We start from the raw sequence: 27,698 nt of genomic DNA on the forward strand, positions 1-27,698 counted from the left end.
AAATGTCTTATTGGTGTGTTTTAAATTAAACATATTTTCTAGTTTAATTAACTATAAATGTATCCTCAAGGTGAAACAGGTGAACTAAACTTTTGTCTCTTACTCAGTAAACACACACATTTTGTCAAAATATTATTCTTTGCTTAACCCTTGTGTTATCTTCGGGTCATTCTGACCCATCAGTCATTGTGACCCACCGTTGTATTGCGACAACTTTACCGCATACAAAAACAAAGTGAGGAATTTTGTCGGGCTGTCTCCCCCCACATTGCGAAGGTTAAAAGAAAATGCTATTTATTTGTTTTTGTATTGGGTAAAATTGGGTAAACACAACGATGGTTCGTTGAACCTTTGGGTCATGTGGCCCGAATGCAGCACAAAGGTTAAATGCTATCGCATTGTTCGTTCAAACTGAGATACAGTAATTGCCTCAAACTGCCGCAGAATTGCCTCAAACTGCCGGAGAATAAGGACAAAATATAGGCCTAGTCTTAAGGTGATGCTTAGAAGACAACATAATGAACAATAAATAATGAATAATGTGAGAGACTTAAAAGATTAATCGTTTTAAAAATAGGCTACGGATAGAAGCAAAATTAAAGGAATATTAATTGACCAAAATACTGAATTAAAAAACGGAACGAGCTTGTAAATATAATAATAAGACTTTATTTATATAGCATATTTCATACAAGAATTGCAGCTCAAGGTGCTTTACATAAAATCAATAAAACCAATAATACAAGTAATAAAACCCTTCTGAACACAGGCCGCAGTCTTTGCGGTATCTCGAGCCACAGTCTTTGTGGTTTCCCAATATAAATAAGAATGTAACTCAACAAAACACAAGTCGCAGTCTTTGCGAGAATCCAAAGCACACAAGCCGCAGTCTTTGCGGTATCTCGAGCCACAGTCTTCGCGGTATCTCGAGCCACAGTCTTTGTGGTTTCCCAATATAAATAAAAATGTAACTCAACAAAACACAAGCCGCAGTCTTTGCCGGAATCCAAAATACACAAGCCGCAGTCTTTGCGGTATCTCGAACCACAGTCTTTGTGGTTTCCCAATATAAATACAAATTTAACTCAACAAAACACAAGCCGCAGTCTTTGCGGGAATGAAAACCAATAGAAACAATAATGTTAATTGTGTTTAGCAGCTGGTCAATGGTGAAGAAAAGAACTCTGGAATTTCTGGCATTTTCTGTAATAATGTTGGAAAAATATTCTTTCCTTGCTCGACGGATGGTTTTGTTATAGGTGGTTATTGCATCTTTATAGATATTGTAGTATGTAGTGGATAGTGATTTTTGTTTTAATATATTTAATATTATTAATATATTAAATGTATTAAATCAAAATGAAGGAATACGTTTATAAATTGAAACATACACAATGAAATATTTAGGCTGTACATAAAACTAGCTGTATTTTTTTCAGTATTTTCTCGCTGATACTTTTGTTAAGTGTATTTAAGTGAACCGTCTCGGATAGTGGAATTTGTGAAACGCTCCCTTTAAGAGATTGCACATGCGCAGATCTATGAGAAAGTTAACTCAGTGAGAACATTTTCGGATTTCGAAAAAAGTAGGAAAAACTCATTCTGCTGAAATGGCATTTCGAAGAAGAAACAAGAGTTATCCTTTCTTCAGCCAGGAATTCCTCATTCAGAACCATGCCGACATCGTCTTTAGTTTGGTGATTTTTATCTTGATTGGATTGATGTTTGAGGTGAGATGAATTTTGGAATCTCAGTTTTTCCTCGTCTCACTCAGCAGTTTTTTTTTTACTGGCAGGTCCGCCACTGATCCAAATTTAGATGAGCCTTGGGTACACGTTACATTGCCCAAAACGAAACAGTTGGGAACAGTCTAGCTTGAATGATACTCCTGGTTATATTCTTTAGGCTATCATCATATTGTCATTTGCAGACGTATATAAAAAGTTGTCCGATTAATAGGCTACATGTGAAGAGATCCACTGTTTCCTACGGTTCAGTGTGTATAGGCTAGTCGTTGTTGTATCATGGAGAGATAGACACTTTTACTGTAGCCTTCAACTTCCTCAAGTATTCTTCGTCTCAGTACGAAGATCATTTATCTTCACGTTTTCTCAATGATCGTAATGGGACACTAACTACAGCGGCTTTTAAATTTGCAATCGAGATGGTTTGTGGTTAGATCATAGCCCATCAACAAAATAGCCTGCTCTAGTCATTGTGGGGTAGAAATGTGCATTAAGCCTATTTAAAGAAGACTAAGCTTAAGTTATTGAGCCAACGTCTGATGGCATGGAAAATTTGAATGTCTTAGCTACTCTCCCCAAACACTTATTGTAAATGTTTTCGTATCTCTTCATAAAAGAGCTTTGTGCATCTGAGGCAGTCTGCTGCCCCAATTTGATCTCCGGGTTACTGCCACGTCTCAATCTTTGAGCGGGGCAGCAGCGGTCGCAAGCTGTTTCAACATGAAAGAGTTGACTGAATTCGTGTTCGATGAATCGATTAATCGTGTTATTAACTCCCAACAGTAGGCTGTAAATAATTTACGATGTCACTGAAACATTTGACTTGGCCGTCTGTAAGATTTACAATTCAATAGACGAAGGTGTCCCTTACTGTCGCATAATTGTGAAATCCACTAAAACGAGATGCTTTCATTGCGTCTAGTATGGGAAACCATTGCAGCTTTTAGCCTACTTTTATTCTAGGTTTCTATCCGGAATCGGATATTCGTTTAGGTCTCTGTTGTGCTATTAGGGAATGAGTCAAGGGGGTTTTCGAGTTTCTGAAAGAAAGTGTAGTGCACTGTCAGGACAAACTTTTGTGAACAACCGATATTCAAAGGAGTTTGTGGCTTTGCCTTTGACAGGGCACCTGTGGCTGGGCGCGCATGGAATTCTGGTGATTTACGGGTGCACCCCAGTGCGAGATGAGGGGTTATCCTGGTCAATTCAAGCCTTGTCATGCCGATCAGTTTTTTTTTAAAACCGCACCGTCATCCCATGGAATTTACTTCCGAAGTACAACGTCAAATTACCCGAAGTGGGAGGTGTTAAAATTGGGCTGTCTGTAGGCTAATGCATAAATGAGAGAGACATTTACTTTGGCCAGTTCAAGGCTGTCCACGAGACATTTCATATCTAACAAGTTACTAAATGCACTTATTTTTCCAGGCAACAGCAAAGACTGCCATTCAGTTTATTCAACCTCAGTACAACATCAGCACTCTATCACCAGGTTTGTCCCGAAGTGGCCTAATCCCAGCTCAAGCTGTGTTTGTGCTTTTAATTAAACACTTTTACAAACAACACAATCACTTACTGTGGCACATGAATAGCATTCCACGAAAAGGTTTTTGTACATTTAAATCATAGTGAAAATAATAAAAATTATATACACACTATAAACACATTGTTTTGTATATACAAATTTACACTGTGTATGTTTACTCACTCTGCTGTGTGTGCTTGCACGTGCACGTGTTTGTGTGTGTGTAGAGAGCGAGGTGACACTCTATCAGTATGGGTGGAGAGATTGCGCCACCATCCTCTTCTACTTCTTTATCACCATCATCCTACACGCTGTGGTGCAGGAGTACATCCTGGATGTGAGTATTAGTCCATCCCCCCTTCCACTGCATCGTGGGAGTTTGTCTTTTGAAACCTAAATGACATATGGCTGCATTCCAAATTGTCCATCCTGCACCCTTCAACGTACAAGTTAGCCAACCTAAGACTCACATATGCGTTGGACAGTATCTTTTCAGGGTAAACACTGACACGGATAATCATTCTCAGAAGTACGTAAGACATATATGTAGATGGCACAAATGTTTGGCCAAGGTATTTTGTTTCAGTACACTTCTTTCTGTATGATGACAGTTTTTTTTTGGGGGGGGAGGGGGGGTTAACCAGGACGCACAACCGGAACTTGGTGTTAACTCTTGCCTGAAAAAATATTGTAGGCCACCTACGTTGGAGAAAACCCATGCTAATTACACATTCTGTGATGATTCTTCCAGAAAGTTAACAGGCGACTACACCTCTCAAAGAGCAAGAACACCAAGTTTAACGAGTCAGGCCAGCTGTGTGTGTTTCACCTGGTGTCCAGTGTGTGGAGTCTTTATATCCTCATAACAGTAAGACACTCACACACAGGTTGCAAAATGTGGAAATTTCATTATTTTTAAAGTAAATGCAAAATAATAAAGTTCTTAAATAATGTACATGTTTGGTTTATGTTTTGGAATCAGTTGATTGAGCTTTTTAACTAGTGTTTATTCTAAATAATCCCCACTCTTATGCACCTTTTCTTCCTCCCACAACAGGAAGGATACCTCCTGCATCCCAGCAGCCTTTGGGAGAACTATCCTCATGTTCACCTCAGGTAGGCCTCAGCTCGGGTCTGAGAACACTGATGAAACACTGAAAGTCTTATAAAACAAACCACTAATCCACTACTGTCGCATGTGTGTATGTGTGTGTGCGCCTGCACGTCTGCACTGCAGGTTTCAGGTGAAGCTCTTCTACCTCACTCAGCTAGCCTACTGGCTCCATGCCCTGCCAGAGCTCTATTTCCAGAAAGTGCGCAAGGTCAGTTTGGAGGACTATGGGAACCAGGAAGAATGTCATGGGAGAATGGGTGTGTGTGTGGAAGAAAGCAAATGATAGACAGAGAATGTGTGTAGGGAAGTCAGATGGCTGAGCGGTTAAGGAATCGGGCTATTAATCAGATGGTTGTTGGTTCGATTCCTGGCCGCGTAAAATGACGTTGTGTCCTTGGGCAAGGCACTTCACCCTATTTTCCTCGGGGGGAATGTCCCTGTACTTACTGTAAGTCGCTCTGGATAAGAGCGTCTGCTAAATGACTAAATGTAAATGTGTGCTTTTTTGTTGAAAGATTGGTGTGTACTGTAACTTTAAGCTTGTGTTTTGCTCTCTACAGGAGGAAATTCCACGTCAGCTTCAGTACATCTCTTTGTATCTGCTGCACATCTCAGCAGCCTATCTGTTAAAGTAAGAACTTTTCTGGTGAAACTGTGTTCTCCACCCTTCCTGAATGGCCTTTTCAGATTTTGTAACACATTCCCACAAAATGTTAGGTTTATATTTAAGTTTATATATTCAGCACCAAAACTGAGTTCAAATGGTGGAAGCCAGCAGATAGTCAAGGACTAGAAGTGCATAGTTTTAACCTGAACTGTGTATTTTACAAGATGTTGAATACTGAAAGGTGACTCAGGAGCATCTACTAAATTAATACATGAAAATGTAAATCGAAAGTAAGATGCACCTGAAGTGTAGAGCTCCTTCCTGGGTTGCATAATGAACTATTACACAATTTAGGATGGCTAAATAAAGTGGCTTCATCTATCTTGTTATGCCTGGGACACAGTGGCTGCGAAGCACCTGGACGCGCCGCGCAGCGCCACGATCGGCTACGACTGAGAAAAAGCTGTTCACACCAGACGCGCGTTTCTCCGCACCGGTCACCAAGCCTTTCTGCTACTCTGAGCTTTCCTTTACGCTGACATGGTACATAAACATGGCATTGGCTATATCCCAGCATTGATCCATATCTACGTTGTCCTTGTAAAATTGTTGCTGGGGGTCATTCAGCTCCCTGTGCTTTGCAACTTTGAGAATTCATTTGATGCTGATTTTAGAAATCGACTTGGGGGTTCTCTCTCGATAGGCTATATGTCTGCACACGTGTGTGTTGTGTGCAACGTGTGACAACTCGTTTCTCTCAAGCAAACAAAACAACTACGGGCATGCTAGCTCAACAGATCAATCAGGTTATTTTCATTCGTTTTCATCAGGGTAACCACATGTAAAGGCCGTTCGTTACCAACATTGTGTAATTATAAAGTCTACAACTTTACAAATGTGCACCGTAGTCTACAATTAATGGAGTAAAATCTTAATAACATGGTTTTTTATTCAAATATATCAACTAATATGGTGTATTTCATCATCCTGCAGCCGATTTCGCAAGCGTCTCGCGAAACGATCGCTGCATATCGCAGGCGATAGCAGGCAGTCGCGGCGCTTCGCAGCCAGTGTGGTCGGTCCCATTTGATAACATGGGTGCCGAATGAAAAAAGGTGGTGCTTCCAGGCGCGTTGCAGCAGCTCGCAGGCAGTGTGTCGCAGGCAGTGTGTCGCAGGCAGTGTGTCGCAGGCAGTGTGTCGCAGGCAGTGTGTCGCAGGCAGTGTGTCGCAGGCGTTACCCTCTGATTTTGAACAGGGACATCGTTTTACCCTTTTTTAACCTCAATGTAGGGAAAGTCAAAGAGTAAGGTAAAAGAGAGTATTGGGGAACAATTGATAAGCCCGTGTGTAGATTTAATAAGTTACAGCACTGTGCAAAAGTCTTAGGCACAATTAAAATTTTCTAAAAATTAAAACAAAAATACTTTAAGAACTAATTCAATGAAAGGACTAAACACCTTTTTATTCTGCCGCACAAATACAGAACACAAAAAATAAATATATAAGACAATATTCATTCATGACTAAGACTTCTGCACAGTACTGTGTATTTGAATTCCCACACGTCCATGTTGTGTGTGTTGTTGCAGTTTAAGCCGTGTGGGACTGGTGCTGCTGTTCTTGCAGTACTTGTCCGAACTGGGCTTCCACATCGCCAGGCTCTTCTACTTCACAGACGAGAGCCACCACAAGATGTGAGTCCGGCACCCAATTTAACACTTTCCTTCAGGACATTACAAAATACAGAATCACACTTCTTACATTTACATTACATTTATGCATTTAGCAGATGCTTTTATCCAAAGCGACTTCCAAGAGAGAGCTTTACAAAAGAGCATAGGTCACTGATCATAACAACGAAATAGCCCCAAACATTGCGAGCAGCCCAAACATGAAGCATACATTGTGAAAAACCAAATAAGTGCCAAAGGGAAGAACCATAAGAGCATGCAGTTCAACAAGTTACGATTAAACAACATGAAACTCAAAAAGTGCAAGAGTGTACCTATAGAAAAACAATCAACAGTAAAATATTTCACAGCGAGTACAAGAAATTAAAACCATTACAACTAACCAACAAGAGCAACAAGTCTCTCAATACGAGTCATTGGGATCCTGGAGGAAACTAACATCAGGTACAGCCAAGCATTCTTGTCTTTGAGATATATTTTTAGAGGCATTACTGGCACCCACAGAATTGCATTTCTGACACAGCTTCAGGCTCAGAATGATTACAAATGACAAATACTGTTATTTGGTTTAGTTTACACAGCACAATTAAGTCAATGGCTGGTCTTAGAAAGACAGACAGAAACACAAATCAAATGCACCTTGAAATGGGTTTTGAGTCGAGGCACTTGATCAATCTCATTGAAAATGAGTCACCTGGGTACTCATTGTGTGCTGTGTGTAGGTTTGACCTGTGGGCGGTGAGTTTTGCATTGACGAGGATGGTGACCCTGACCGTCATGTTCCTGGCTGTGGGCTTCGGGTTGGCTCGGGCAGAGAACCAGGGGCTGGACTGGGAGACGGGCAACTTCAACACAGCGCTGTTAAGGTATTACAAGACCTGAAACTGTCGGTAGATGGGTTTTTGTATACTCTTGTACACACACACTAATAATACATCAGTTGAAAACTCATTTGTGGTATTCTTTCCACAACACACTTTACACTAACATTGACAATGTATTGTCAATAAAACCCAGCCTTCCCTGATGTGTGTGCATACGTGTGTGTGCACGTGTGTGTGCACATGTGTTTGCACGTGTGTGTGTGTGTGTGTGCATGTGTGGTGTACCTGTAGGATGACTGTACTGCTGCTGGTGTGTCTGACCCAGTCCTGGCTGCTGTGGAAGTTCATCCGTTTCCAGCTGCGACGGTGGCGAGAGTTCAGACACGAACAGGCACGCAAGAGGGCTGCCACCAAACAACCCGCTCGGCCGCTGAAGAGAGACTCCCGTAAGCACACACACACACACACAGGGTTTATGACACCTCTTTTTAAATTGGGTCGCTTAAAATCTCCTCTCTTTCTGTATCCCTTTTTCCAGTTGGACACCATGAAAACGGTGTAATCAAAGCTGAAAACGGAGCATCACCCCGGACCAAGAAAATCAAGGCCCCCTAAGTTTCACCCAATATGGCCGTTGTTTAAACGGCAGCCCTGGCTATGGCTTATTTACCGGAACAGAAAAATGGGGGCCGTTGGTCACCCACATCTTGTAAGTGTCTCTGGAGCTGACACAGGGTCTCTGTTGCCACGGACACAGGCTTTAATGCTGGAAAAGAAAAATCCAAAACAATCCCTTGAGTCCAAACAGACATTTACTCTTTTTCATATCAGTATTTTTAATTTTTTTTTATACACCCTCACTGCCTGCATTTTCTTTTTTTTTCTTTTTTTTTGAGCTCCTTTGTATTCTAAAGTGACTTCTATGTATATGTGTGATGCACGGTGTACCTAAGCATCATATTGAATGTTTCTCTTTATGCATATGTACTGTACCAGTCTAGCATTTGTCCTTAGTTTCCTGCTGTGCTGTGTTCTGTTGATGAGCTGGCTTTGCTTTCACGGTCATTTTGCACAGGAAGGATGTAGCTGATGCTACAGTTGCCTGGAGGGACATAATGACAGGGCTGGCTTTGACAATATACTGTTTATTTTGAGGGTAATGGGTTAATACCTGGTTGAGATTGGATCTTAAGGAATGTCAAGTCTTTGGAATCTGCCCTGGGTAGTGTCAGTGTAAAATAATGCATTTATGCCATGGTCACTTAGAGAGAAGCATCATGTATGTTGATAATACCGCATGCTATTTCATGTTTTTTGTTTGTTAAATTGTTTATTACTTTATTAAATATAGCAGTTTTCTGAAATGGTGAGGACAGATATGTAAGTACATTGCACAATGTTACTGTAGAAAGAAACAACAGGAAACAAGAGCTGAAATGATTTAAATATGCCATTTATTAACACTAGATAGATACTGCATGGGTATGATGATGCCATGGATTGTAGGATCTGTTGAAGGGGTCAAAGATGAGGAAGGGAAAGACACTTGTTTAGAATGGAAGGAAGCTTCTGGCATCATGAAGACTGCTCTGCTTCTTTTATCTCATCTGAGGAAGTAGACCAAAGGGGATGAACAGGCAATTTATTAGAAGTGGTAGATTCCCATACAAAATAATCTAGACAATCAGCAATCTCATGATGCAAAAGCCCTGATGAGGTGGCAGTTTTAGACCGTTCTGTGATCATGCTCTTCATAAGATTTTATATTTTGAATGTTATAGACCATAACAATCAGATTTAAAAACAGTTCTATCTCGAACCAGAAGCCAGAAAAAAGGCTGTGTTACCTGAGCTGTGACCCAACCCAGGAGAGGTGCTGGTTTGGTCAAGCCCTAGCTTCTGCCTAAGGGACACCAGTGTCTGAGTGGGGATCTGGTTCGAGATGGACTCCAGGTATTTGAGCACATAGTGGTCAGCATCGGTCAATATGAATCTGTGTCTGAAAACTAAGGGAGAGACAACAGGTTGAAGAACATTAGATACTAAATAAATTAATCGAGAAGAGTATATTTACATAGACAAGATTTCCATCTTTGGTAGGAGGGGGAGTTGCATCACTGATGCCTCACCCTCTAAGGTAGCTCCAATGGCAAAGTCGGCAGGCCCATAGAATTCGGGGTTGTCCACGCAGCAGCCTGGCTTTGGAATGCGAGTCTTCTCCAGGAACTTGCCGCCGATTATCCCAGAATTGTGTGTGGACGTCTCGAAAATACTGATCATGTCGTCGGACAGGAAGTAGGAGAGGATGAAGCGCCGGCCCTCATCAAGAGCATTCTGAGAGTCCTGTGATTGTCATAAAGGATTGATGGAATTTATATTGTATAAATACATATTTATACCCATTTTCATGATTTACTCTCATATCGTTTCATTTTCAAATTTTTCTCACATATTGTAGTACCTCGGTGACCCCATTTGAGAAACACTGGATTAGACCAAAAAATATGACATTGGGATATGACAACCCCCAGTTTACTTCATACAGTTATACTGTATGAAGCCCTAGGTATGTCATCCCCCTAAACCTTCTCTCTGTCTCTCCCTCTTTTTCTCCCTATCTCTCTCCAGCTCTGGTTGGTCTCTCACCATCCTAGCAGCATAGCGCAGCTCTTTGTGGTCGTTCTCCAGCATCTTCATCAGGTCCTTCTTGGGGGGCTCAGGCACCAGAGAGAAGCAGTTCTGGAGTGAATCCTCCAAGGATCCGTAACCGTTGTAAGGTGGAAAGCTCTGAAGGTGTGCGTTCAAAGCATCAGACACAATGCACAAGACCACAGTACACAAGACACACAGTAGAAGCATGTACACATACACATGAGCATGCATGCACTCACACTCTCCGCACACATACTTTTTTCTGGTCCTGTTCCATCTTCCTGGCCACTTCCCTGGGCTTAATGTCGATGTCGGGGTGGTTCTGCTTGTAGAAGTTCTTGGTGAACTCATCACAGTCATACAGCAGAAAACGTCTCCCCATCAGCATGAGCGTCTCCCCTACCCGGAAGTCCTTCGGGGTGTAGTACTGTTGCACTTCCTGTGATGACACCTCCAGCACACATCTGGGAAAGGGCTCTGATGAAAACATTAGAATGAAAACGTTAAAGAAACAAAGTACGACCTAAAGTCATTCAGATTTATTGGCAGCCCTATACCTTCGGTATCAAAGAGAATAATATCTCAATAAACATGTAATAAATTGCACCTGTTGATATGTTTCCGTTGGAACATAAAGTTGTATTGTAGCGTCTTACCACAGGTTGGCTTGGTGGTCTTGGGCAGCCTCTGTCTGCGAAGCAGCACTGGGAAGGGGTCTCGCCCACTGTTGGGCTTGTGGACCTCTCGGATCTCCACAGAGTCATCCACCAGGTAGTACTGGATGGTGACGGGTCGGGTCTCACCGTACAGGGAGTCAGTGTGGTCCCACAGCGCATAGAATCGCAGCACCTGCATACAAGAGCGACACAAAGCTAGAGATCAGGAGTCTGGGCAATAAGGACATAAGAGCCAGGTACTATAATAAAGTTCATCACCAAGTCGTCCACGTCCCCCCGCCCTACACACAAAAACACAGATTATTTGGATGTAGAGGCGAGACAGATTTGGACACCTTGCGGTCCATGGTCACAAACTGCTTCAGACGGTCAAAGTCAGAGGGGGTGACGTAAGAGCGCTGGGCCGGGGTACGCCGTGTGAGGTAGGGATCGACCGGGGTCGGCTCCGGGTCGTTCAGGACCAGGCCCTCGCTCTCCATGAAGTCCTGAGAGATCCAAAAGAGAGATGTTTGTTTACTTCTTTGTCAGGCTCACACACAGCCTCAATGAATTACCTGGTGGAAACTGAGCCAACATAAACGACCAAGCTACCTGTTTGCTGCTTACATTTACATTTAGCAGACGCTCTTATCCAGAGCGACTTACAGTAAGTACAGGGACATTCCCCCGAGGCAAGTAGGGTGAAGTGCCTTGCCCAAGGACACAACGTCAGTTGGCATGACCGGGAATCGAACTGGCAACCTTCGGATTACTAGCCCGATTCCCTCACCGCCCGATTCCCTCACCGCTCAGCCACCTGACTCCCTACCTGCTTGCTTTCATTGGTTGTTTCAACCAGGAGGTTTGGGGCTCACAATGCATGTGTTTGGTTCTTTACCATATGTCAGCAAATGGTGGCAACTCTCATAACCTACACAAATATGTGTTTGTGTTCCTGTGAGACTGCATCCTATGTGTATGCAGTCTTATGAGAGTTGCCACCATTTGCTGACATATGGTAAAGAACCAAACACCCGCCCTCTTCAGAGGATTCAGAACGCAGCAGCCCGCCTGGTCTACAATCTACCCAGACGCTCCCATGTTACCCCGCTCCTCATCTCTCTCCACTGGCTACCTGTCATGGCCCGTATCAGATTCAAGACCCTGGTACTGAACTTCCGAGCAGTGAACGGGACTGCACCCGTCTACATCAAGTCTCTCCTGCAGCCTTACACCCCCACCCGTCACCTACGGTCTTCTTCAGACAACCGCCTGGTGGTCCCACCGCTCAAGACCGCCCGGTCACAACACAAGCTCTTCTCCTGTCTGGCCCCCCAGTGGTGGAATCAACTCCCCACCTCCATCAGAGACACTGACTGTCTCTCCAACTTCAAGAAAAGGTTCAAGACGCACTTGTTCCGGGAGTACAACGGTACTTAGGAATGGTTCGCTTGACCCGATGTTAGTTTCCTCAAGGATCACAATGACTCTTGCTTAGAGACTTGTTGCTCTTGTGGTTAGTGGTAACTGATTAAAAAAAATTGTACTCGCTGTGATATATTGGTTTTATTATTGTTGCTTGTTTTTTCCACAGGTACACTTGCACTTATAGCGGTTCATGTTGTTTAATTGTAACTTGTTTAACTACATGCTTTTATGGTTCTTCCTTTTGGCACTTACTTTGGTTGTTTGCAATGTGTGCTTCATGTTTTGGCTACTCGCAATGTTTTTGTGGCTATCTTGTTGTTATGATCAGTGACCTATGCACTTTGTAAAGCTCTCTCTTGGAAGTCGCTTTGGATAAAAGTGTCTGCTAAATGAATAAATGTAAATGTAATGTATGCATCGAAATCCACGGGGTGTGTGTTTCCTCACATACAGCATCCCAGAGTGTCATGGGCTCGCTTACCTGTGTGAAGGCATCACAGTGTGTGATGCGATAGCATGTACCGTACACACACAGGTCCATGCCTTGGTTCAGGTCCTTCCAGTGGTAGGGGTCACCGCGGTCGTTCTTGGGCAAACGATGGCGCTTGATCAGCTTGCCCTGGGGTATCCCAGAATTTTCCACCGTAGGCTCAGAGATGAGCATGCTGTCGTCCTCCAGGTAGTAGTAGATGACCACAGGACGAACGCGGTACTCCTCATCCGGAGAGTGCTGCACTTTCTGTTGAAAGTATGCATAGAAATGCAGCACCTAGAGCAGACAAGAGACATGAGAGGATGAAAAAGAATTAAACTCACTGTATGCTATAACGTTTTGCAATTTATCTAATGCATTTACTGAACTTTTGTGTTTGGATAATGGTGCCTGGATGAGGATATTTATCAAAACCCCTAAAAAAAAGTTCGGAAACGTTATTTCGGTCCATTATTCCTCCCCTTCAATAATACCAATTGGTATGGTATTTAAAATGGTTGGAAAACCTGATTAGTCACCTTTACAACGAGGTACAACTTGTAAGGATTGTGCATTCATGGAATGAATAACACAACTAACCGTGTGGGTAGCGGCCCCCTAAAAATTGCCAAAATCCCTTGCAATATTCTTCTGTTGGTATTCACTCTCGTTTTGAGTTGCTTGGTGGATTGGATAATTGCACTCTCCCACAGTACATTTACTCATTTAGCAGACACTCTTATCCAGAGCGAGTAATAAGGAAAAAACTATACATATTGGCCATTTTTACACTTTATTCATTTTACACTGTTAGGGACCTCAGTAGCGTGTGGAATATCTATACGCACACTGTAAAAAAAAAAAAAACATTGTAAAAAAACAGGAACAATCTGGCAGCTGGGACGCCAGATTAAACCCATTAAATTACAGTAAAAAAAGAATTTTCATTAACATTAATCAACCGTAAAATAATTTTCATTTTCCTGTACCAAATTTACAAATTTTATAAGATATATCTGTAATATTACATTAAAGGCTGTTCTTTGCCGGTAAATATGACTTTTATTAATTGAACTTCTTTGTAAAAAACTGAATTTTCAATAAATAAAAATATTCAATAAACCAAAACAAGATATAACTATTTAACATGTTCATTCAAAACAAGTCATGTGCACGACATACAGCATCCAGATACTACAGATGTTGCCGATGCTTCAGATATTAACTGTAGCGCCGTCTAGCTGTGCAAATTGGAGAGGAATATTGCTAGCCGCACATAAGGCTTATTCAATAGGTTAGATAGCCATCAAACTGGACAACATTGACACTCAGGGTGTACACTTAATGTATCCAAACTACAGACCATCACAGTACACATATCAAAACAGAACGAACACAACAACAAAACTCCAAACAATGCTTATCTAACTAAGCTTAAACCTTTAACTCTGTAGCTTTTCAGCTTGCCGCGGGGCAATCTGGGTTACAGGAGCGTTGCCACTACACAACTATCTAATCAACTTTCCTTCGCCCTACTCTGGAGTCTTTACATTTGTTCATTTAGCAGCCGCTTTTATCCAAAGCGACTTCCAAGAGAGAGCTTTACTAAAAGTGCATTGGTCAATGATAAACATAAACAATCATAAACAACCAGGGGCCCGTTCTCTGTACGTCGCTTATACATCCGAGATCAAATGACACATCCAAGATGACATCATCTTGCTTATCATGATTTTTTTCATACTTTCATATTTTCATTTATCATCTTTAATGTCATATGATGTGGTTTCAACAAATGTATTATGTAAATGACACCCTCACAAAAAAACGATAGGCTATCCTCTCAAAAAGTATAGGCTAGCATATCGCGCTGTGCTTAAGGAGCCTCACGCAATGAGCAATTAATTCGGTTTCATGTTAAATTCTGCTAATTATTCTTGCACCTTCTGCAACAGGTTCCTGTAGTAAAAACGGACAAGACATGTCTGTGACAGACTTCCTGTATCACCTCTGCTTGTAAAGCCTCAATCTAATCGTGTTTACATAAAATAAACCTGCTCCCGAGCAGGTTTATTTTACAATCCAAGTTATGACAAATCGTCAACAATCAAATCCAGCTAACTGAGTTAGCGACGTACGGAGAACGGGCCCTTGGGCCCCGTTCGTCGTAAGGGTTTAAGCTCCCTCATCAAGAAAGCACAACAGAGGATGTACTTCCTTCGGCAGCTGAAGAAGTTCAACCTGCCAAAGACTCAGCCATCATTGAGTCCATCCTCACCTCCTCCATCACCGTCTGGTACGCTGCTGCCACTGCCAAGGACAAGAGCAGACTGCAGCGTATCATCCGCACTGCTGAGAAGGTGATTGGCTGCAATCTGCCTACCCTCGAGGACCTGCACACCTCAAGGACCCTGAGGCGAGCGAGGAAGATTGTGGCCGACTTCTCCCACCCTGGACCCTCCCTGTTTCAGTCACTCCCCTCCGGCAGAAGGCTGCGGTCCATCAGGACCAATACCTCACACCACAAAAACAGTTTCTTCCCTTCCGCTGTTGGCCTCTTCAACAAGGCCAAGGGACCACACTGACTCTAATGACTTCCTGCTTAAAACACACTGCTTTTTGCACTGCATTACAAAATTGTATCTTGTACATTTGTATTTTTTGTAATATTTTTATTTTTATATTTTTATATTGTAATTTACTGCAACTTATATTTTATTTTATTGTATATTTAATTCTATTCTAATCCCACTTAGTACTGCTAGTTTATGTACCCTTAGTATAGATAGTCCACATATTTAAATTTTAGGTCCCTATATGTTTATTGTATGCACCTTCCTGCCAAAGCAAATTCCTTGTCTGTGCAAACGTTCATGGCGAATAAATCCCATTCTGATTCAGATTCTGATTCAGTATATTGCGTCATCCAATTCGCTAGGTGGCTCTGTCAGATAAAACGAGGGTCCTAGAACTGCGGTCCTGAAACTACAGCTCTCCGGGTCTCCGGCTCTGCAGGTTCATACTATTGCATTCCACGAATGCACCGCACCTTACAAGATCCTTACAAGTTGTACCTCGTTGTAAAGGTGACTAATCAGGCTTTCCAATGATATAAAATACAATACCAATTGGTATTATTGAAGGGGATGAATAATCGACCGAAATAACGTTTCCGAACTTTTTTTGAGGAGTTTATATCATTACATTTATCTGCATGCTAGCTGTCACTGCAAGCTTTCCCTGACTGTCTCATATGTGCATAATGTCTCCTACCTTCTTGTCATAGGCCACATGAGCAGGGATGAAGTCCAGTGCAGGTTTACGGTGGGTAGTGCCGTACGTCAAAAGAGAGGTCTCTTCGGAAAGCTTGTTGAACTCATTCTGGGTCAGCTGCTCTGATAAGAGGGGGGTTTGTCCGATGCCCACCGTAGGCCGACGTGGAAGGGCATACCCATTCTTGTATGCCAATGTTTGGGACAGGTTGAAAGCTGACTTCTACATTATAAATATTTACAAATTTCAAGAAAGCGGAAATTACATTCTTATTTGGTCACAACGTTGATGTGTTGAACTGTATGCTATGCTTGGTATAAATTAAAACAAAACAGTCAGGAAAACTTTTTTCAATAAATCCTTCTATTATCTCGGATTCCATAATAAAATGATTACACTACACTACCCGAAACATAATCCTGTGTGAGTCTGTTGCGCATAGGATTACGCTTCTAGCATTGTTAAATCTCATTAAAGGTTACTGCTGTACTGAAACTGCCAATTTTACTAGCATGGAGGTTTTACAGATCTACAAAAATAAGGACAGCGCCAATTTGTTTGAATAAAACTACGACTAATTTAAGGCACTATACATGTCGTAAATTAAGCAATTTATATCGTAAAAACAATTACAATTATAAACCGACTAGCCTACCGTAATGTCCCGAAAAGAATTTCCTGGCAAAAAAGGTAAACCATGGCCAGTGTTTACAGACATTCTCTAACCCTCCGGCTGAATCTTCCACGAAAAAGGTGCCTTTAATGTATTTAGAGTTGATTACGTTAGTGCGGTGTTATACAATGTTTGCTGTAACGTGCTACTATTCACAATAGTAGCTCTAGCACTACCACCACCTCTACAATGAATAATTTACGCCGGTGTGTTAGGAAACCGTACACTGGCAGCAGTTGCTATGGCAAATCAAAACAAACCAAAATATATAATCGAGCGACGAGATCGAGGGATAGCCTATGAAAAATAATCATTATACAATTAATAAATTGATTATCAGTAGCTTATAATACATATCACTTTTATAAACTTATAACACAGCTAAGATCTTCAAGTTATTGACAATTTATTTTAAAATGTGGATTTTTATATATACCTACTGTAGGCTAGATGTAGGTTACTAAAACCATAGATATGTCTTACCACGGAGTCTAGAACGTCCGCACATGGCGGCCATCTTGCTACAGTCGACTCGCTCACCCATAACATTGTGTTGATGCTACATGTACTTTCTATAATACTTCTATTGCATACTTCTATTCTATATATTTTTTAAACAATTAGTAGGCCTATGCAGTGGCATTACAACATCTCTGACGTTGATAACAAACCAAACCGTTTAAAAATCGGTAGAAAATTGAGCAGATCTACGTTCTGTGTCCACAGTTGATGATGAGTAAAGTGAGATAAATGATATTAATAATAAATGATCATTTGGCTACAATTTCATGTCGATGGTACATATTTGTTTTGTCAAACATTCTCACTGTACTCACCCTTACAAAAAAAGTATATTAAAGTATACTATAAGTATACTAAAAAATGGATAGTACACTTTTAGTTCACTTTTGATATACTTTTAAGAAGTATGCTTAGAAAATAGTTCACTTTTGATATACTTTTAAGTATGCTTAACAAATAGTTCACTTTTGATATACTTTTAAGTATGCTTTGAAAATAGTTCACTTTTGATATACTTATAAGAAGTATACTTAAGTTAAATGTGCCTAAAAACGCCTAAACAGCATACCCAAAGTAAATTGAAAGCTGTTATTGAACCATTTGGAGTACATGCATGTAAATGGTCTCTTTTGAAAGCTGACCCTCTGAAGTTATTTGCCCTGTTGTCAGGGCCCCTGTCAGTCCTACTGTTGTTGAGTAATAGAAGCTTGAACACAAGGAAAGTGAAAGTTTCTATTTCCGCCTAGATTTTGTTTTGAAAACAGAGGCCTGAAGTCATACATAATACCACAATATATTCATATTTGACACATGTTTTTATAAGAGTACATTCAGGCGTTTTCTAAAAGGGCCTTTTGGAGACTCCAAAATGACCCTTTGTAACCAAGGTCAAATGCTTAGGATAAAAAGATATTATTTTTCATAATTGTTATCTCTAATGAAAGGTGGTACTTAGAACTATCATATATAATAGCTAAATCCCTAATTAGTATTACTGAAACACAAAAACTGAAGCATGAACACATTGGAGTGCTTTATCTGATTCCCAGGATTGGCGCACAAAGAACACTGATTCTGTCAACCATATTGCACAATCGACTTTTATTTTGAAGGCTCACTTGTATAATGAAACAAAGGATAATGCTATTTATGAATCAAAAACATTGTATTTGGACAAACTACTTTACATGGTTAGATACTTTGGACCCTTGGGAATATACGCAGATCAAGTTTTGATGGGTTGTTTGCATACTTACATTTACATTTAGTCATTTTACATACATACTGTCCAGGTACATACTGTACCTGGACGACACTGAACCTTTGAGGGTAAGTATCTGCGGGGTCTTAAAAAGTATTAAAAGTTGATAAATCCATTTTGGGAAATTTAAGGCCCTTGAAAGGTATTAAAACATTTCTTAACCCTTGTGTTATCTTCGGGTCATTCTGACCCATCAGTCATTGTGACCCACCGTCGTATTGCGTATACCGCATACAAAAACAAAGTGAAGCATTTTCTTTTAACCGTTGGGCTGTCTCAGACCCCCCACATTGCAAAGGTTAAAAGAAAATTATTAGGATTCCTCCGTAAGGAGGAAACCTATTGTTATTGTTAGTTTTATTAGGATTCCTCCGTAAGGAGGAAACCTATTGTTATTGTTAGTTTTAATATTATTATTATAGTACCATGGGAGTCAATGGCAGCCCCTAGAACCCTTGGATAACTTTTTGTGAAATTTGGCACACACATTAAGGACAGTTCCTTCTATACCTACACCAAGTTTCATGTATCCCATTATACCACTCTAGCGCCACCAATGGGTCAAAGTTGGACTTGTGTTTACACACGCAACTTTTGAACCGTGTGACTGATTTTCAAAAATGAGGTACCATTGGATTCCCTGGATCAAGACGAGTTCAACGCACCCTATGACGTCAATTTCCGGTTATATAAATTTTCCGCTATTTCCGGTTGTATCAAAAACCTTTGAAAGCCTACTCCTCCTACAATTTTTGTCATATCTTCTTCAAAATGACCAGAGATGAGCTTCAGACCAAGCCTCACAAAATTTATCCCATGGCGTTTTGATTTTATAAACCGTTTGTCCGGCACAGCCAATCAAAATCAGCAATAAAAGAAACCAAACAGGAAGTTGGGTCAAATCTCAGCAAATCTTTGAGATATCAACACGTAACTTGGTATGTCACAAGGAAGACACTACAACATGTTACCATGTGCAAAGGCTATTTCATATCTCCAAAAATGGTTGATATAAAGCAAATCGAATTTATCGCTGACGCTAAAATAATGCTTTACACATCCGCCGGTCAAAAACTGATACTTTGATTCAATCACAAGTTCATATGAAGACTCTTGAGAATGTTTAGTACACAAATCTGAGGAAAAGTTGACTGTAACATGAAAAGTCGATTTTATGTGAATATTTGAAACATGCATGCTTGGCTAATTGCTAACGAAATTTTCAATGCAATGTCTCCCCTGCTCTTCAGCGCGCGCGTGCTCCACATTCTCACACACTCAGCCTTTCCCTTGACACACGCGCGGGCTTGGCGAGACGCATACACAACATTTCAGGCAATGGTGGGCTGACCAAGCCCCCACTCATTCCTTGGCTTGAAGTGAAGGCCCTTGTGGATCTTGATGATAATGCATTTTAGAAAAAGTTCTCAAAATCCTGAAACATTGACAGTATAGGCCAGGAGTAACTACCACACCACAAATGACGCACCATTATCCATAGGTGGCGCTACGGCCAAGCCCCAATTTTCCATTTACAAAGTGATGCCATTCGCATCCCATTTGTCCCAAAATTCTGAAATTCATTAGATATACCTTATGTCTCATGAGGAACAAAAAAGCCTCAATAACCTATAACGGCCGCCATATTGGATTTTTTTGTACAATAAAGATTTAGGAAACACGTTTTTTTGCTACTTCTCCTACAATTTTTGTCCAATCTTCCCCAGAATTGGCAGGTATCATTGTCAGAGCAACCCTCACTGAATTCTTCAACAGATTTTTGAATTTCAAAACCGTTTGTCCGGTACAGCCAATCAAAATCGTCAACAAAGCAACCAAACAGGAAGTTGGATCAAATCTCAGCAAATCTTTGAAATATCACCACCAAACTTGGTGTGTCACGTGAAAGACACTACATTATGTTCCCATGTGAGAAGGCAAATTAATATCTTAAAAAATGATTGAAATAAAGGAAATCTAATTTATTTCTAACGCTAAAATAATGCTTTACACATCCGCCAGTCAAAAAACTCTGATTCAATCACATGTTCATAAAGACTCTTGAGAATGTTTAGTACACAAATCTGAGAAAAGGTTGACTGTGAGATGAAAAGTCGATTTTATGTGAATATTTGAAACATGCATGCTTGGCTAATTGCTAACGAAATTTCCAATGAAATGTCTCCCCTGCTCTTCAGCGCGCGCGTGCTCCACATTCTCACACACTCAGCCTTTCCCTTGACACACGCGCGGGCTTGGTGAGACGCATACACAACATTTCAGGCAATTGTGGGCTGACCAAGCCCCCACTCATTCCTTGGCTTGAAGTGAAGGCCCTTGTGGATCTTGATGGTAATGCATTTTAGAAAAAGTTCTTAAAATCCTGAAACATTGATAGTATAGGCCAGGAGTAACTACCACACCACAAATGACGCACCATTATCCATAGGTGGCGCTACGGCCAAGCCCCAATTTTCCATTTACAAAGTGATGCCATTCGCATCCCATTTGTCCCAAAATTCTGAAATTCATTAGATATACCTTGTGTCTCATGAGGAACAAAAAAGCCTCAATAACCTATAAGGCCGCCATATTGGATTTTTTTGTACAATAAAGATTTAGGAAACACGTTTTTTTGCTACTTCTCCTACAATTTTTGTCCAATCTTCCCCAGAATTGGCAGGTATCATCGTCAGAGCAACCCTCACTGAATACTTCAACAGATTTTTGAATTTCAAAACCGTTTGTCCGGTACAGCCAATCAAAATCGTCAACAAAGCAACCAAACAGGAAGTTGGATCAAATCTCAGCAAATCTTTGAAATATCAACACCACACTTGGTAGGATGACTCGGAACCCTCTTCTGAGGATGTCCAATCAATTTGGTGTCATGTGATCGTGTCATGTGATCGGCGTGGCCGCAGGAACCAAAAATGTGTTTTGGCCAATAACTGTTGATTTGTTTGCCTTTAGTTCATGAAAACTCTTGAGAATGTTTAGTACACAAATCTCAGAAAAAGTTGACTGTAAGATGAAAAGTTGAATTTTGGTGAATATTTGAAAAATGCATGCTTGGCTAATTGTTAAGGAAATTTCCAATGAAATGTCTCCCCTTCTCCTCAGCGCCCACGCTCCACATTCTCACACACTCAGCCTTTCCCTTGACACACGCGCAAGCTTGGCGAGACGCATACACAACATTTCAGGCAATTGTGGGCTGACCAAGCCCCCACTCATTGCTTGGTCTTTCGCAAAGGCCCATGTGGATCTTGATGGTATTGCATTTCCGATTTTGTATGCAATGGTAAAAAGTTCTCAAAATCCTGAAACATTGATAGTATAGGCCAGGAGTAACTACCACACCACAAATGACGCACCATTATCCATAGGTGGTGCTACGGCCAGGCCCCAATTGTCCATTTACCAAGTGAAGCCATTTGCATCCCATTTGTTCCAAAATTCTGAAATTCATTAGATATACCTTATTTCTCATGAGGAACAAAAAAGCCTCAAGAACCTATAACGGCCGCCATATTGGATTTTTTTGTACAATAAAGATTTAGGAAACACGTTTTTTCGCTACTTCGCCTACAATTTTTGTCCAATCTTTCCCAGAATTGGCAGGTATCATCGTCAGAGCAACCCTCACTGAATACTTCAACAGATTTTTGAATTTCAAAACCGTTTGTCCGGTACAGCCAATCAAAATCGTCAACAAAGCAACCAAACAGGAAGTTGGATCAAATCTCAGCAAATCTTTGAAATATCAACACCACACTTGGTAGGATGACTCTGAACCCTCTTCTGAGGATGTCCAATCAATTTGGTGTCATGTGATCGTGTCATGTGATCGGCGTGGCCGCAGGAACCAAAAATGTGTTTTGGCCAATAACTGTTGATTTGTTTGCCTTTAGTTCATGAAAACTCTTGAGAATGTTTAGGTCACAAATCTCAGAAAAAGTTGACTGTAACATGAAAAGTTGAAATTTGGTGAATATTTGAAAAATGCATGCTTGGCTAATTGTTAAGGAAATTTCCAATGAAATGTCTCCCCTGCTCCTCAGCGCGCGCGCTCCACATTCTCACACACTCAGCCTTTCCCTTGACACACGCGCAAGCTTGACGAGACGCATACACAACATTTCAGGCAATTGTGGGCTGACCAAGCCCCCACTCATTGCTTGGTCTTTAGCAAAGGCCCATGTGGATCTTGATGGTATTGCATTTCCGATTTTGTATGCAATGGTAAAAAGTTCTCAAAATCCTGAAACATTGATAGTATAGGCCAAGAGTAATTACCACACCACAAATGGCCCAATATCACCCATAAGTGACGCTACAGGCCACGCCCTGATACACAAAGATACAAGGCTTTCTGGAATGGGTAGGCTCAACCAAGCCCCCTCCCTTCACTCCTTGGGTTGAAATAAAAGCCCTTGTGGATCTTGATGGTATTGCATTTCATATTTGGTATCCCATTGGTAAGTCTGCGGCGTGGAATTTTACAGTGACAATTTGTAAAGAATATACATTTTTCAGTGGTTTGCAATGTTTGGAGGAATCCGCCATTGCTGCTTGCAGTTATATTTAGGATTCCTCCGTAAGGAGGAAACCTATTGTTATTGTTAGTTTTATTATTATTATTATTCTAGTTCCATGGGAGTCAATGGCAGCCCCTAGAACCCTTGGATAACTTTTTGTTAAATTTGGCACACTCATTAAGGACAGTTCCTTCTATACCTACACCAAGTTTCATGTATCCCATCAGACCACTCTAGCGCCACCAATGGGTCAAAGTTGGACTTGTGTTTACACACGCAACTTTTGAACGGTATGACTGATTTTCAAAGATGAGGTACCATTGGATTCCCTGGATCAAGACGAGTTCAAAATGACGTCAATTTCCGGTTATATAGATTTTCCACCATTTCCGGTTTTATCAAAAACCTTTGAAAGCCTACTCCTCCTACAATGTTTGTCATATCTTCTTCAAAATGACCATAGATGATCTTCAGACCAAGCCTCACAAAAGTTATCCCATGGCGTTTTGATTTTCTAAACCGTTTGTCCGGCACAGCCAATCAAATTCAGCAAAAAAGCAACCAAACAGGAACTTGGGTCAAATCTCAGCAAATCTTTGAGATATCAACACGTAACTTGATATGTCACAAGAAAGACACTACAACATGTTACCATGTGCAAAGGCAACTTCATATCTCAAAAAATGATTGATATAAAGCAAATCGAATTTATCGCTAACGCTAAAATAATGCTTTACACATCCGCCGGTCACAAACTGATACTTTGATTCAATCACAAGTTCATATGAAGACTCTTGAGAATGTTTAGTACACAAATCTGAGGAAAAGTTGGCTGTAACATGAAAAGTCGATTTTATGTGAATATTTGAAACATGCATGCTTGGCTAATTGCTAACGAAATTTCAATGAAATGTCTCCCCTGCTCTTCAGCGCGCGCGTGCTCCACATTCTCACACACTCAGCCTTTCCCTTGACACACGCTTGGCGAGACGCATACACCAACATTTCAGGCAATTGTGGGCTGACCAAGCCCCCACTCATTCCTTGGCTTGAAGTGAAGGCCCTTGTGGATCTTGATGGTAATGCATTTTAGAAAAAGTTCTCAAAATCCTGAAACATTGATAGTATAGGCCAGGAGTAACTACCACACCACAAATGACGCACCATTATCCATAGGTGGCGCTACGGCCAAGCCCCAATTGTTCATTTACAAAGTGATGCCATTCGCATCCCATTTGTCCCAAAATTCTGAAATTCATTAGATATGCCTTATTTCTCATGAGGAACAAAAAAGCCTCAATAACCTATAACGGCCGCCATATTGGATTTTTTTGTACAATAAAGATTTAGGAAACACGTTTTTTCGCTACTTCTCCGACAATTTTTGTCCAATATTCCCCAGAATTGGCAGGTATCATCGTCAGAGCAACCCTCACTGAATTCTTCAACAGATTTTTGAATTTCAAAACCGTTTGTCCGGTACAGCCAATCAAAATCGTCAACAAAGCAACCAAACAGGAAGTTGGATCAAATCTCAGCAAATCTTTGAAATATCACTACCAAACTTGATGTGTCACGTGAAAGACACTACATCATGTTCCCATGTGAGAAGGCAAATTAATATCTTCAAAAATGATTGAAATAAAGGAAATCTAATTTATTTCTAACGTTCAAATAATGCTTTACACATTCGCTGGTGCAAAACTGATACTCTGATACAATCACAAGTTCATGAAGACTCTTGAGAATGTTTAGTACACAAATCTCAGAAAAAGTTGACTGTAAGGTGAAAAGTTGAATTTTGGTGAATATTTGAAAAATGCATGCTTGGCTAATTGTTAAGGAAATTTCCAATGAAATGTCTCCCCTGCTCCTCAGCGCGCGCGCTCCACATTCTCACACACTCAGCCTTTCCCTTGACACACGCGCAAGCTTGACGAGACGCATACACAACATTTCAGGCAATTGTGGGCTGACCAAGCCCCCACTCATTGCTTGGTCTTTAGCAAAGGCCCATGTGGATCTTGATGGTATTGCATTTCCGATTTTGTATGCAATGGTAAAAAGTTCTCAAAATCCTGAAACATTGATAGTATAGGCCAAGAGTAATTACCACACCACAAATGGCCCAATATCACCCATAAGTGACGCTACAGGCCACGCCCTGATACACAAAGATACAAGGCTTTCTGGAATGGGTAGGCTCAACCAAGCCCCCTCCCTTCACTCCTTGGGTTGAAATAAAAGCCCTTGTGGATCTTGATGGTATTGCATTTCATATTTGGTATCCCATTGGTAAGTCTGCGGCGTGGAATTTTACAGTGACAATTTGTAAAGAATATACATTTTTCAGTGGTTTGCAATGTTTGGAGGAATCCGCCATTGCTGCTTGCAGTTATATTTAGGATTCCTCCGTAAGGAGGAAACCTATTGTTATTGTTAGTTTTATTATTATTATTATTCTAGTTCCATGGGAGTCAATGGCAGCCCCTAGAACCCTTGGATAACTTTTTGTTAAATTTGGCACACTCATTAAGGACAGTTCCTTCTATACCTACACCAAGTTTCATGTATCCCATCAGACCACTCTAGCGCCACCAATGGGTCAAAGTTGGACTTGTGTTTACACACGCAACTTTTGAACGGTATGACTGATTTTCAAAGATGAGGTACCATTGGATTCCCTGGATCAAGACGAGTTCAAAATGACGTCAATTTCCGGTTATATAGATTTTCCACCATTTCCGGTTTTATCAAAAACCTTTGAAAGCCTACTCCTCCTACAATGTTTGTCATATCTTCTTCAAAATGACCATAGATGATCTTCAGACCAAGCCTCACAAAAGTTATCCCATGGCGTTTTGATTTTCTAAACCGTTTGTCCGGCACAGCCAATCAAATTCAGCAAAAAAGCAACCAAACAGGAACTTGGGTCAAATCTCAGCAAATCTTTGAGATATCAACACGTAACTTGATATGTCACAAGAAAGACACTACAACATGTTACCATGTGCAAAGGCAACTTCATATCTCAAAAAATGATTGATATAAAGCAAATCGAATTTATCGCTAACGCTAAAATAATGCTTTACACATCCGCCGGTCACAAACTGATACTTTGATTCAATCACAAGTTCATATGAAGACTCTTGAGAATGTTTAGTACACAAATCTGAGGAAAAGTTGGCTGTAACATGAAAAGTCGATTTTATGTGAATATTTGAAACATGCATGCTTGGCTAATTGCTAACGAAATTTCAATGAAATGTCTCCCCTGCTCTTCAGCGCGCGCGTGCTCCACATTCTCACACACTCAGCCTTTCCCTTGACACACGCTTGGCGAGACGCATACACCAACATTTCAGGCAATTGTGGGCTGACCAAGCCCCCACTCATTCCTTGGCTTGAAGTGAAGGCCCTTGTGGATCTTGATGGTAATGCATTTTAGAAAAAGTTCTCAAAATCCTGAAACATTGATAGTATAGGCCAGGAGTAACTACCACACCACAAATGACGCACCATTATCCATAGGTGGCGCTACGGCCAAGCCCCAATTGTTCATTTACAAAGTGATGCCATTCGCATCCCATTTGTCCCAAAATTCTGAAATTCATTAGATATGCCTTATTTCTCATGAGGAACAAAAAAGCCTCAATAACCTATAACGGCCGCCATATTGGATTTTTTTGTACAATAAAGATTTAGGAAACACGTTTTTTCGCTACTTCTCCGACAATGTTTGTCCAATATTCCCCAGAATTGGCAGGTATCATCGTCAGAGCAACCCTCACTGAATTCTTCAACAGATTTTTGAATTTCAAAACCGTTTGTCCGGTACAGCCAATCAAAATCGTCAACAAAGCAACCAAACAGGAAGTTGGATCAAATCTCAGCAAATCTTTGAAATATCACTACCAAACTTGATGTGTCACGTGAAAGACACTACATCATGTTCCCATGTGAGAAGGCAAATTAATATCTTCAAAAATGATTGAAATAAAGGAAATCTAATTTATTTCTAACGTTCAAATAATGCTTTACACATTCGCTGGTGCAAAACTGATACTCTGATACAATCACAAGTTCATGAAGACTCTTGAGAATGTTTAGTACACAAATCTCAGAAAAAGTTGACTGTAAGGTGAAAAGTTGAATTTTGGTGAATATTTGAAAAATGCATGCTTGGCTAATTGTTAAGGAAATTTCTAATTAAATGTCTCCCCTGCTCCTCAGTGCGTGCGCTCCACATTCTCACACACTCAGCCTTTCCCTTGACACACGCGCAAGCTTAGCGAGACGCATACACAACATTTCAGGCAATTGTGGGCTGACCAAGCCCCCACTCATTGCTTGGTCTTTAGCAAAGGCCCATGTGGATCTTGATGGTATTGCATTTCCGATTTTGTATGCAATGGTAAAAAGTTCTCAAAATCCTGAAACATTGATAGTATAGGCCATGAGAAACTACCACACCACAAATGACCCACCATTACCCATAGGTGGCGCTACGGCCACGCCTCAATTGTCCATTTTCAAAGTGATGGCATTTACACACCATCAGTCTAAAACGTCGGAAACTATACATGCCTTATTTATAATGGGAAACTATACAGTGGTGACCCATACAGTCCACCATGTACGGTGAACATTTTGAAAACGTACAAATATCTTCTTATGAACCATGACTCCAATTGACTAGAAATTTTGTTTGA

At 40.9% G+C, this 27,698-nt stretch overlaps 2 protein-coding genes across 2 annotated transcripts; one reads left to right on the plus strand and one right to left on the minus strand.

The window, feature by feature from the left end:
* The first annotated feature begins 1,533 nt into the window (after nt 1-1,533).
* Nucleotides 1,534-8,872, plus strand: tram2 (translocation associated membrane protein 2). Its single transcript, XM_067241385.1, has 11 exons — nt 1,534-1,730; nt 3,174-3,237; nt 3,498-3,607; nt 4,022-4,138; nt 4,328-4,386; nt 4,508-4,592; nt 4,945-5,015; nt 6,583-6,687; nt 7,407-7,550; nt 7,800-7,954; nt 8,047-8,872. Exons 1-11 carry the CDS (start codon nt 1,611-1,613, stop codon nt 8,121-8,123), a joined length of 1,107 nt encoding a protein of 368 aa, XP_067097486.1. The 5' UTR covers nt 1,534-1,610; the 3' UTR covers nt 8,124-8,872.
* A 433-nt stretch (nt 8,873-9,305) lies between these two features.
* Nucleotides 9,306-16,733, minus strand: efhc1 (EF-hand domain (C-terminal) containing 1). The gene is given in 9 exon segments (XM_067242469.1): nt 9,306-9,514; nt 9,638-9,851; nt 10,155-10,295; nt 10,417-10,637; nt 10,817-11,009; nt 11,173-11,322; nt 12,726-13,013; nt 15,990-16,211; nt 16,645-16,733. Coding segments are annotated over 9 exon segments (1,701 nt in total). The 5' UTR covers nt 16,708-16,733.
* Nucleotides 16,734-27,698: the final 10,965 nt, after the last annotated feature.

The sequence above is a fragment of the Osmerus mordax genome, chromosome 8 (assembly GCF_038355195.1).
Source record: "Osmerus mordax isolate fOsmMor3 chromosome 8, fOsmMor3.pri, whole genome shotgun sequence".
NCBI lineage: Eukaryota > Metazoa > Chordata > Actinopteri > Osmeriformes > Osmeridae > Osmerus > Osmerus mordax.